The sequence below is a fragment of the Python bivittatus genome, unplaced genomic scaffold, assembly GCF_059951505.1.
Source record: "Python bivittatus isolate LINGU-HERP-01145 unplaced genomic scaffold, Pbiv_v1 ctg000850_np1212, whole genome shotgun sequence".
Taxonomy (NCBI): Eukaryota; Metazoa; Chordata; class Lepidosauria; order Squamata; family Pythonidae; genus Python; species Python bivittatus.
The window spans coordinates 28,678,253-28,690,928 of record NW_028277112.1 but is presented as its reverse complement, the minus strand read 5'-3'; the positions used below and the strand labels follow the sequence as shown (position 1 = coordinate 28,690,928).

Sequence of the window (12,676 nt, the reverse complement as noted above, 5' to 3'; positions counted from 1 at the left end):
CTGGACGATCTATGAGGCCAAGTTTGAACATCAGATACCAGATACAAACTAAAGGAACTGGTCATCCCCCTTTATGCCCTGACTGAGAGCTTCAAAAGACACCTAGAAATACAGTGTCTTAGACAAGACTTTCTCAGCCTATGAGTGATATAGTTTGTAATAACTGTAAATCTAAGATATCTGGAAAGAAGCAGGTTGGGTAAGGTTGTCCAAGAAAGTTTGATCAGAAAATTTAAAATATTCTTATGCATAGGATCAGACTGAAAGTCCCATTTAGTTCTTTTTCAGTGACAGATAGAATTGATGGAAAATAAATTTAAAAATTCATATTGTAAAGTGAATATAAACCTGAACTTAAAAAGTATATGAACAATAAACATCCACAGACAATAAAGACTCACAAGACAACTACTAGATATGTTTATCTGATGACAGCCAGTTTGCTGTAGTGGTTAAGGCACCAGGCTAGTAACTAGGAGACTGTGAGTTCTAGCCCCACCTTCGGCACAAAACCAGCTGTGTGACTTTGGGCCAGTCACTCTCTCTCAGCCCTAAGAAAACGGCAATGACAACCCACTTCTGAAAACATTGCCAAGAAAACTGCAGGGACTTGTCCAGGCAGTCACCAGGAGTCAGCACTGACTTGAAGGCACAAAACTAACAAATGTTTATTTAATACTGCTTTTTTCATTGAAATGGATGAGGCTCAAATCTAGAACTTCTGTATGCTAATAATTGTGTAAATGAAACTGACAATTATAAAAATATGGCTTAAATTTAAAATGAGTTGATTTACTTTACTTATTTTAGTGGTGATAAAGCTTTTGAATACTGAAAAAGAAAAGGGCAAAGAAGAATTAAATTAAATAAGAAATGAAATAACAACAAGGAAATATTAGGAAGATGACCAGAGATGGGACAATAATAGTTGGAAGTAAATTTTACTGCAAAAAGCAGATAAAATACAGATGAAGGAAAAAAAAATACTCACCAAACCACCACAAGTGCTGAAGGAAGCAAAGGAGCCAGGATAATGTAGCACAGACCCACTATAGTAACATGATCTCTCTGTTTGTGTGTGGACCAAATTTGGGGCACTCCTTTCATTCAATAGTCGTTCCTCCACTGCAAAACTTGGTGCTAAGAAGCGACTGTCCCTCTTAAGCAGCAGATAGAGCTCCTGAGCAAAAGCTGGTATTCTCAGCAACATCTCATCCTCATCTTCTAGAGATGATACAGGTGGAAGAGACGGTTGCTGAGAAGTACCATTAGATCCCTGAGGAAGTGGAGACCAGTGATAGAACTCCTGAGATTCATATTCATCCTCTGAAGTTTCCGGAACTGGCTGCTGTTGCTGCTGCTTGTCAAATGAGGAAGAAACTGAGCGGACTTCACGAGAATTGCCCACTCCCTGAGTGGCTGCAGAGGTAGCATTAATATTGCTGCTGCTGTTCCCACAGTTTCCATCAATGCTGCAGCTGCCTCCTGCACCACTACCTCCAGTGGGTTCCTGCTGGCTCCTACTCCACAGGGCTGGGTAAACAATCTCCCACTCTTCAAAATCTCCCAGAGGTTGCAGACCTGCAAGAATTTACATAGACTGAAATTTACACATACATTAAATCACTCCCCAACTGTAAGAGTTGCCATAAATATGGATGCCAAATTTATGATACATCAAGCCTAATTTTGATACATCAAAGTGACACATCAGTATTGATCAATACTGTTATTACCAACATAAAATCAGTTTTCCCATCCACTCAGAGAAATAGTTACTTGGTGTTTTTTGGGAGCCACTTCCTGTTAGCTGTCTGGGAATGCTATTTTTTGTGCATATATTTTATTTATATTGTATTTTAATTCTTGTTAGCTGCCCAGAGTCAGATTGGTGAGATGGGCGGCCATATAAATTGATATACATAAATAAATAAATAATATTTGCATATACTATTTTTTCTAGATATTCAGCTCTGAGAACCCTGAGAACATCTGACATAGCAATTAAAAACCGACAGTTAAAAACTATATATGTACACACATACATACAAAATACAGGCTGAAGACTAGTGTGCTTATCTCCTATTTAATTTCTTTATATATTTATTTTAATTCAACATTGTGTTAAAGTTTGTATTTACTTATTTATACAATTTATCCCTGTTTCAATACAAAGGGATGCTTTTAAAAATCAATAAAGATTAAAGAGTGTCCACAGCTTCTAACTGAATTAAAAGGCAGGTATCTCATCTTACCGATTTCAATAAGTCTAGTCATATAATATGGTGATGAACAGTGGCCTTTCCCAATCTGATGTCCTCTAAATTATGTTGCTGGCTGAGAATTACAGGCCACAATCCCCACTAGATTGGGAAAGGCTGTCAGAAGTTCCAACTAGCTAGTCAATCCAAATCTCTCCAGTGCCTTTCTCTCAATCTAAGCATCTCCAGCATGAGGATAGCTGTTATGAGTTTAAGTGGCTGAATGCAAAATAAGTTTTCTCCCCACCCCCAGTAGTTCTTTCTACATTTTCAAGGGAGTGCATAAGTCTGTAACTTAAGGCAGAGACAACAAAAACATTTGCCAAGCACCTATATGAGCTTCTAGAGATAATAAAAAGTTAAGATGCCCTGATGGCAGGGAAAGGAGTGAGAGGGTAGGGAAAACTGATTTATTCAAACTCCTATAAATCAAAACAAGCATCCTACCTAGATTAGAATTACGGGTAAAAAAACCCCTCAGTTTCCTGCATGCTACTGGGGTAACCTGAGAATATACTATAATATTTTGCTATATGTCCCATTTCTATATTTATATATTTCATAGACTAACCCATAAGAATTCAGTAAGAATATGAATGACTGTAGAGACTCTGAAGCATCAAATATTATAAATACATTTGTAGATGGCAATTTCATATTATAAAATGGGTTATAAATTATACATTTATAATTCAGAACATTAATTTGTTATACATTCTGTACAAAAATATTTAGTGACCTCTGTCCCTGGAACTTCTCTAAAATGTGGATTTGTGTACAATAAGAAAATTGTTCTGTGTTCAAATCTTTGATGTTTCATAATTATATGAAGTGCATAAGAATTAACTTAAAGGATTCTGAAATAACCAGATGAAGGTTTGAGTACACTACATAAAGATACAGAGGTAGAAAAATTATTCTCTTGCATTTCATCATCTGGTATTGGTCATGGAAGAAAACAGTCCTTAAAAATAACACTCTTTATTAACATTTGACCTTAGTCCTGCTAAAAATTAAAACAGAGAATGTTGCCTCAAAAGAATGTATGTTCTGTTTCTCCAGCAAAGGCAAATAAGAAGACATCTGATTGAAAAACAGAAAGAAATTAATCTGATCAATATACCAAAATGCAGATCCTATGTATTTCCAATCTCACATGTTTTTAATCTTTAATGGGCATTTTTCAGAGTGTATGAGAACCAAAACTTCATAGAAATCCTTACACAGATGTGGAAGAAGTAGATCATTCTAGTGGAATAAGAAGTTACTGAGCCTGATTACACTCTGGAGAAATGAATATATGGAGACATATCCCTGTAAATCATGTCAAACCAAGATGCTATATGTTGTTTGATCCTAGAGAATACTTCGGCAGTCAAAAGAAGTTAAAGAGAAAGTTTACTGTTCAATATCAGAACACTCTCAAGGTGGCTGGCAAATTGTTTCTGAGCATCTGCAGGGTTCCTCATTCATTATATCGTCCCCTAGCTGTATACATTTAAAATTACGGGCCAATTTCCAGACACCTAAGCCTAAACATACTTAATAGATGAATAGGTAGATATCATTCTATAATAGTGCACTGAAATGGGTACAGTATTTCTTGAAGACCCTCTACTCCTATGTACCAATAATGATACACCTCTATACACACCCTTTATGTCACTGTGGTTCCTTACATTGTGCAAGGCTCTGGCAATCACTCCTAGTCAGAAATCTCAGGAGAAAGGAAAGAGGTTCTGTTTACTAAGCAGACATCATTCCAACGGAAGCATGAACGTACCTGAAGTGATCCCATTTGACAGGAAACACAGCTGATAAAAGATGCAGCAAAGGTGGTTCAGTCGCGTTTCCCTTTTCTTCTCCATCCACGCCGCGGGGGGCGGGGGAGCGATCAAAGCACCCCCTTCTCTCCTGGCGGCTTTTTAGCGCTTTCTTGAGGAACTTTGCAAAACGGAGAAAAAAGCTGCTCACACCGACGCGGAGCCTACAAAGCCGCCTCTTCCCTCAGTTGGTGGGAGGAGAGGAGAGAAAATAGCGGGCTCCACAGCCTCTTAGCAGCAGCAGCAGCAGCAAGGGCAGCTCCGCAGTGGCACAAGCCCAAGCCTCTCGCTCCGGCTCCCGGGAGACGCGGGTGAAGAGCGAAAGCTGAAGCCCCGCCGAGGGAAGCCACCTCAGGGGGCCGAGTCAGGCGGCAGCCATGCCAGCAGAGGTCAACCGAAGAGGGCAGACTGGCTGAAGGAAGCCCAAGGAACCGTGCGCGAGGAAAAAGCGCGACTTGTTTTGGAGGAGAAGCCGGGCGCGGAGCGGAGAGAGAGGGAGCACCACGCGCAGCGGCAGCGGAGAGGTGTTGGCACCCCGCGCGCACACCCCCAACCCCGGCAGCGGACGGTGGGCGCGCGGCGAGGAGCTCTCCCTGGGTGGGAAGTGGGCGGAGGAAGACTAAAAGAGAACGAGCGGGCTCCCCAAACTCCTGCCGCTCGCTCCTGATTGGCTGCTCTGGCCTTTCTATTTGCATACCTCTCTCTTCTTTCCCCTTCTCCTTCCCTAGGTTCGACGGCCTGAGGCGCAGGTAGGTATTGGAGGAAGAGCGTGGACGAAGTCTGGACCTGAAGTGGTCCAGTTGAGAAGGCCAAGGACGGAAGTTACGTCCCGTGAGCCTGAACAGAACGGGCGAGAATGAAAGAGGAATTAGCAAAAATGTGTTTTAGGACGTCAGTCACCCAGAACTACATTTGTACTTCACCACACGTGCTGTGAGACGTACTGTTACCTGTCATGTTTGCACAAATCCAGTTTTCTCGCAAGGCACCTTGGAATGTGTTCTCCATCTCAGGCATACACTTATAAATGCAACATAATCCTTCTGCAGGATATACCTTCTATAGGTTAAAAAATCACCATAACTGTTGATGCCCAGTCACAGTCTTCTATAAGCAATATATGAAATATATGAAATGTATACTCATTTATATTGCTAATATGCAAAGAACAACATTGGTGTTAGCTCTGTATTGCATATTGTTTACAGGAAAATGAAAATATATGCATGATTACATAATATAGCATATGTGGAATAAATGTAAATATGAATGAAAATTTAAAAATGCAGAACTGAGCAATCCCAAACCAATCAGTCTTCCTTAGCGTTATAAATTCTCAACACTATACAGTACTAATCTCAATACATTTGTTCATTAGACAAATGTGCATTAGAAAATCTTATGTACCTGTCATTAGGCCTCAACATCATACTTCAAAAGAATAAATTTGTAGGTAGGCTACATGTGAATATACATGTTCTGATAGATAACAAGATTTTTGCCCTGGCCTCAGCAGAGACCCTCTTTGTCCTGATAAATCTGTTTATTTTTTCAGATGTAGTATGTCATTCACAAGGCCAGTTTGTCCAGTCCCAGTTCTGTTTAGATTCAATAAAACATAAAACCCCACAGACCATTCAATATATAAATTTACAATTGCACCGAAACTGTAACAATCCCAAAATGTTTTATTCCGGCAGTTGTCAGCATTCATAAGCAAGCCTTTATCATGTGTGAGTGGTTTAATATTTGATATTTATTGGAGTGAATTTCTATCCCATTTTTTTCTCCAGTGGCTCAAGACAAGATACCCTGTGCTCCTGCTTCCAGTTTGTTCCCTTAACAAAAACTGTCCAGTAGTTAGGTTTAGAGAGAGTGAATGGCCCACATGAATTCCCATGGTTTGGGTGGACCATAACCTGGATGTTCTCAGTCCAACAATTCAAATTCTCAAATTATTGATCATGACCTGACAGGAGGGGGGATTGTGATCAAATTAGAGAGGAAGGTCATAACATTTTTAAAAAATCTAATAATGCTTCCATAGACAAAACTTGATTGGTGTCAGGCTTCACTCAGGCTTTGGTGCCTGCTTTGCCCATGCAAACCTGCGAAGTTTGAGAACCCAGGGATATGTAGATTAACATTTAATTATTAAAAGTGGGCGGTATATTTATTTCTTGTCCAACCCTGACCTCAGTGAAACCATTAGTTTTATACATCAGGAAGGAAGGAAGAGAAAGGAAATAGCCTTCTTTGTTCTGGTTAACTTAATACATAAAAAACTGATTCTCAGGGACAAACATAGCTGACTAAATTTAAATGGAGAAAAAAGAGCCTTTCCTCAATTAATAGTTATCTAAATAGTAAGTATAAAGAAGTTGATATTTAAGCAAACTTGTTCCTAATTAAAAAGTAAATTCACAATATAGAACTATATTGCTTAAAAGTTAGCTTCTGATCTCTATTTTCAATGAACAATTAAAATATATGAAAAAGATGTATTATATCAAGTACAGTAATCCTTAATAATCAATCATTAATGAAAAATTATAACACATTTCCTCTGGTAGAATTCAAACTTTGATCTTTCAAAGCAAGCAAACTATACTTTTGCAAATAACATGGGAGATTAAAACAAGAATTTTGCTTTCTTAAGGGCCATAACACAATAATAATATGTATAGTTATCACACAGGATAATCCAATGCATGCTTATTCAATGGGGTTTATTCTGTGAAATCTTATATCCAAATGTATATAGAAGTAAAATATTTAAGCTACTGTTCCTAACTTTAGAAAGAGTTGAGCAGTAGATTTAAAGTTCTATAGCAACAGGAAGCATGAAAAAATAATTGGAAAGAATATGACATCTACGCCAATCTTCATGAAACTCTAATCCTAAACTTACTTACCAGGAAGTAAGAGCCAATGAAATCAGTTAAATATGTTTATGAAGAAATGGGTCAGTATAGAATTGCACTATAAGCCTGTATTAGAAAGAGTCACTCTTTTATCAATTTTTAATCATGGATATAAGAAATGATCCCACTGCTATGGTCCGCATCTTAATTTTTACCATAGCTTGCAAACACTCTTGTTAACAGGCTTAATATATAAACAAAACTTACATTGAGAGGTAATCTATCTGAGGTTCACAACAAAAGCAGGAGTGCTTTTTATCCCCTTTGTGTGACTAAGCTCCACATTTCCAGTTCAAAGCTTTCTAAAGATGATAATGACATCATGCTTAACTTTGCTACATGTTGAATCAACTAAGCTCCCCTGCTTTCTGTACCTTGATGTGCTTTTGAATAAGCAGCTAAGGTAGAATGTGTTGTTGATAACACTAGGCTCTGAATTTGGGCTGGTTCACACATGCCCTGCAGGAAATTATCCTCTGGTGATTTTAAGCTATTGCCGAATGTTTCCAGAGCTGCTAAAGTTATTGACAGGAGCTCTGCATGCAAACATATTTCTCACAGCACACAGCGCTCCTTCCAGAAATTTTGGCAGCAACCTTTCTATGCACATTGTTGTCCCCGGATACATTTTACATCAGAAATAGTTAGTGTCTAAATCTAATTGCAATAGTGTCCCTCTGGCCTTTGACTATAGTTGTCAGGGAGGATAAAATATTCTTCATACCATATTCAATCCAGACCATTTCCATGGAATGCCAATATGGTGAAATAAGATGGTGGATAGAAACCTCATTAGCTGCACATTTAAGCATTTACAAATCAATGACGTTTGTGGTAACTACAACCGAAGCAAACCTTTGATTCCGCCATCACAAGGTTGGCAAATTTTTAATGACCTACTAAATGTGACACACAGAGAGCCAGTTTGGTGTAGTGGTTAAGGCACTCGGCTAGAAACCATGAGTTCTAGTTCCACCTTAGGCACAAAGCCAATTGGATGACCACTCTTTAAGCCCCAGGAAGGAGGCAATGGCAAACCACTTCTAAAATCTTGCCAAGAAAACTGCAGGGACTAGTCTAGGCAGTTGCCAGAAGTCAACAATGGCTTGAAGGCATCCCCCCCCCACAAAAAATGTCGCAAATAATGTGAAACACCAGTCAGGTGTAAGAATTATTTTATTTCTTTATTTGTATTGCAATATCTATGCTCTCTTTCCAATGCATATTCATCAGTTGAGCTAGCTTACACCATTTTAGGCAAATATAAATTTAAAATGTGTAAAAGATAAAAGAAAAAATATTCACATAGACAAAGTATAAACAGATAAAGTTAAAAGGAAGATGAGGTACAGACTCTATCTTGTAAATGTACTATTCTCAGTACATTCATAAAAAATGCGACAGACACATTAACCATGTCTAAATTCATCAGAATAGTTCACTGACACAGCCAATGACATCACTCAACACTATGATTTCTTTTAACCATGTTGTGTTGAACAAGCTACACTGGTCTGCTTCACATACACACACACATGCATACATACTCATGCCATAAACCATGTTTACAACCCATGATGGCTGAATTCACATGTCAGGCCAAGCCAAAACCAAACCAGATTATAATCTAGCATGTTGTGTCAACCCAGGCATGATGAATAACAAGAGATCCCTAGGGCCCAATCCATGGTTCCTAACAGTGGCAATATAGTGCCAGAATGTAGAAGGTTCCTTAAAAAGGGTACAGTTCAGTTAATTTAATATTTTCTCATTTTGTGTAAGTTGTTAACTACTCTACCTAATGCTCTATAAAAGGCTGGGCTTCACCTTTTGAGTTACTATTTAAGGTACACTTACATCACACCTTCAAGATTTATGGAAAAATAACAGAAGAAATTTTGCCTGCTTGAATTTTGCTTGCTACTTTAGGGAAGCATATCATATGTCTGCTCAAATTAGAAACAGAAGCACTTGTATTCTAGTTTCTAGAAAACCTTGAAAACAAATAGACCATGTAAAATTCAAGTGGAACTTTTTAAGAAGTTGATCATATATGAATAGAGCACATCCATTACTCTTTTGAAGGTAGAAATATTTCTTCATTCAGAAAAGATCCCTTTCAATCTGAATAGTTAATCTTCATTATGAATTAACTCATTTAAGGCTCTAATGCTGTACTGCTATTAATGAAGTGCTTATCCAAAATGTATCTTTCAATTGTACTTCAAAATGTTTTATTTAGTGAAGTTTGCTAAATGTTTTATTTAGTGAAGTTTGCTCAGAAATAGTAAAGTAGCTGTCAAAGTTGTTAAAAGTTTAATGTTTCATATCCAAAGCATAGGATAGTCCTGCACAGTAAGTATGCAGTGTTAAAAATCACTGAGAGCTTATTTACAAGACTTCAAGGCTTATGCAGTGGAGTTTAAATAACACAGTGGGATATTCTCTCTGTAAATAACACAGAACCAAAGTCATACTGTGAAGTTAATCTAGGTCTTTGCGGGTGGCAGATACACATTTTAAAAAAAACACGCTTTTAAAAGTACATCATTTTTACACTATATCTGTAGAACTTAGATGCAGTGTATGTTTTCTTTTATAAGACCTTCAGGTTCCAATTGTATAGCCAAGTATCTGTGAGTGATGGATTTTTGACTATTCTTACCATGAGCCAAGCTATTCATCTTAAAAACCATAAAGCTCTTCCTTAGTTTAGTTTGACCAGACTGTTGGACCGTTCCTCTTGCTAGTCTTAAAGATACTTCTGCATATTTTAGTTAATTTCAGCAAATGTCTAGTTCTGCAAAATGATTATTTAAGGTCCAGGTAGGACTATAGATTTTGACATCTACCTTCCATCATGGCTTTCATTAATTGAGGTTTTCAACTAACTGCTTTTTGGAAAGATAGAGAAATATAGAATAGATTACCAGCCTTAGGAGAGTACTAATGAGTTGGGGCACATTTTAGCCAGTTGCAACCAACACTCATTTTTATCCCAAGCATACTCACATTATTTTAGGCAAATAAAACAGTATCTCTAACAGAGACTATCTAGCAGGCCTACACCACATCAGCTAATAGACCAATACAGTGTACTGACATACATTCAGGGATCAAATGTTTGAAGAAATATAAAGCTAGGTATGAAGTTGTATATGGATGCTGAAGAAGCAAGAATGGTTTGCAGAGATAGAAAGCTATGAAGAATAGAGATATACAGTATTCAGAAAAAGTGCTTCAGGTCTGGGATGGGTGCATTCATTGTAGCTTTTGGTAGTTCTTTAAGGAAGGGACTTCTCTCAAGTGCTGCCAACATACAGCAAGCATGTCCATGCTAGATTCAAAGCACTTTTTCCCTACTCCACACTCTACCGAAGAGCTACAGAAAATGGTGTTGGTGTAAATTAGTTCTATCAAGTGTCCTTTTATTTACTTCATGTCTTTTGTTTCTTAGACCTACCATTTCTTGCTTCTTTCTGCACTCTGCATAACGGTGCTTTTCCTGGAAGCAAATAGTGTGGTAATCAGTTATTGTCTAATAAACATAGAGACAATTATGCTTTTTTTTATACGTTTGTTGCATCACAATAAATTTGTCCACCATCATAAACAAGATTACTAAGAATTAGTTCTGTATTCTCTGTTACAGTCTGATTGTAGGTGATGAAGAGATCATATTTTTCCTGAAATGATTTCCATTGGGGGAAAAAAGTAAATAAGCCTTTTCTCACAGATAGGTGCAAGATATATCCAAATCCTGCCCATCAGAAGGCATTATCAAGTTATTCCACCTCCTTCTTCCATTTTTCTGGGGGGGAAAGAATATTTTGTTTTATTTTTTAAACAAATTTAGGTGGCCACCCATCTACCAAAAGGAACTCTGGGCAGTGGTCATGAATAAAAGCACAAAACAATTATCAACTCCTCACCCCAAAAACAAAAAAAGACAACATTGAGGCCCCAATAAAACATCCGTAAATCAGCTGCATAAATATAAAAGAGGTGGCAAGAAAACACTGGATGTTACAAAGAGAGGAACAGCTTCCTGCAACATTGAATGAGACAAGGTGATTGCATGTTAGCAGACTCCACTGCAAGATAGCAATTACCTGAAAGATTTTAATTTCTATCAACATCATGAGTAGACTTCGCAGTGTCTGCAACAACTAATTATTAGCTTATTTCAAAGGAGGCCTGAGGGAAGTCCAGATATGGATACTTCCCCAACATTCTCTTCATTTTTTCTTTCTATCTGAAATCATCTTAATTGCTTTTTTCACACTGTGGGATCTCTGACTCCCTTCCTGTTTCTGAAATGATTATTTTTCTTGAGCCATACATGATTATTATTCTTGAGACGTAAATTATCTTGTTGCCTAACTTCTGTAAATTGCTTCTCTGATGTACTGTATAATTATAAGAGTGGGATTAACTTTTAAAACAAAGTATTACCTTGGGGAGAAAAGACTAAAATCAACTGTTCTACAAGTTATCCTCATTTAGCAACCACAACTGGGTCTGCTTATGATCTTACTTCAGCTTCCCTTTGCTTTACAGACCCACAAAGGTCATAAATGCAAGGATTGGTTGTAAAGTTACTTTTTCATCACCATAGTAACTGTGAACAGTCACTAAAGGAGGCAGTTGCTAAACGAGGACTACCTGTCATTTTTTTGCTCTTGAAAAGTTGATGCATTTTCTTTACAGACGCATATAAACACACACACACACACAGAGGGTATCCTAAAAAAAATCTAAACTTTGTCTCAGTGTCTGCAGATACTGTATGTTCCAGTCATTTTCAAGTTCACTATTTTAAAGAGAAAAAAGAGAAAAGAATAACAAGCACTGATTAATGTACACATCTAAATATAAAATATTTTATTGCTAAAATATCAGCAATAGACACACTTTACACAACTGGAAACTAGATAAGCATTCATGCCTTGTTCAAGCTTTTCAGAAATATATTGTCCCTGTGAACTTAATATGCTGTGGTAGTTTAACTCTTTGTTCAACACTGCCTCACTAAACCTACTTATTAAATATCATCTTCTTAGGTTGACTTTTATGTTAGCCTGCAACAAGTTTTAAGAATATCTATCCTAAAAGTTTAGTATGGGGGGGAATTTATTTTACAATTAAATTCTACATTGCTGCAACTAAAGTTCTGTTTATTAAACACAACAGAAAAATGAAAAAAATAAACAAGATTTATTTTAGTACAAAGTTGACCAATTTGATTATTTATATTTATGGATTGGTGTGGCTCATAATATTTTTTTTTAGTTTTGATATTTCAAAATTAAATTTACTTATATTGAAATAAATAACTTCCTTCTGACTATTAATAAATATCTTGTTCTATTTATTTTATTCAATTTATATGGCCACTCATCTCAACAAAGTGACTCTGGGCAGCCACAACAGTTAAAACCAGCAAGAAACACAAATGAAATACAAAATAAATATGCACTTGGCAGCTGAGATAAAAGCAACAGGTAACCATCAATATAACCACTTCACAGGCTCTGACACTCTGACCCATGCCTGGGAACACACCAATATCTTTAGGGCCTTACAAAAGGCCAGCAAGGACAGGCCTAATTGGATCTCCAGGGGGATGATATAATAGCACAAGGCAGGCGCCATGACAGATCTCTTC

At 37.3% G+C, this 12,676-nt stretch overlaps 1 protein-coding gene across 3 annotated transcripts in view; it reads right to left on the bottom strand.

The window, feature by feature from the left end:
* The window catches only part of ADAMTS19 (ADAM metallopeptidase with thrombospondin type 1 motif 19), a 109,988-nt gene extending 105,301 nt beyond the window's left edge, over window positions 1–4,687 (bottom strand). Inside the window, exons 1-2 of one of the 3 annotated variants that reach the window (XR_003086542.2) lie at window positions 4,045–4,687; window positions 992–1,581 (exon numbers count right to left, since the gene is read on the bottom strand). Coding sequence is in view for 2 of the 3 variants with exons in the window: in XM_007422289.3 (XP_007422351.1) it covers window positions 992–1,581; window positions 4,045–4,129 (675 nt within the window). In the remaining variant the exon portion in view is untranslated. Of the gene's footprint in view, window positions 1–991; window positions 1,582–2,255; window positions 2,362–4,044 lie in introns of those variants that run through there. The other 2 variants (XM_007422289.3, XM_088129837.1) reach the window with 2 other exon arrangements.
* Window positions 4,688–12,676: the final 7,989 nt, after the last annotated feature.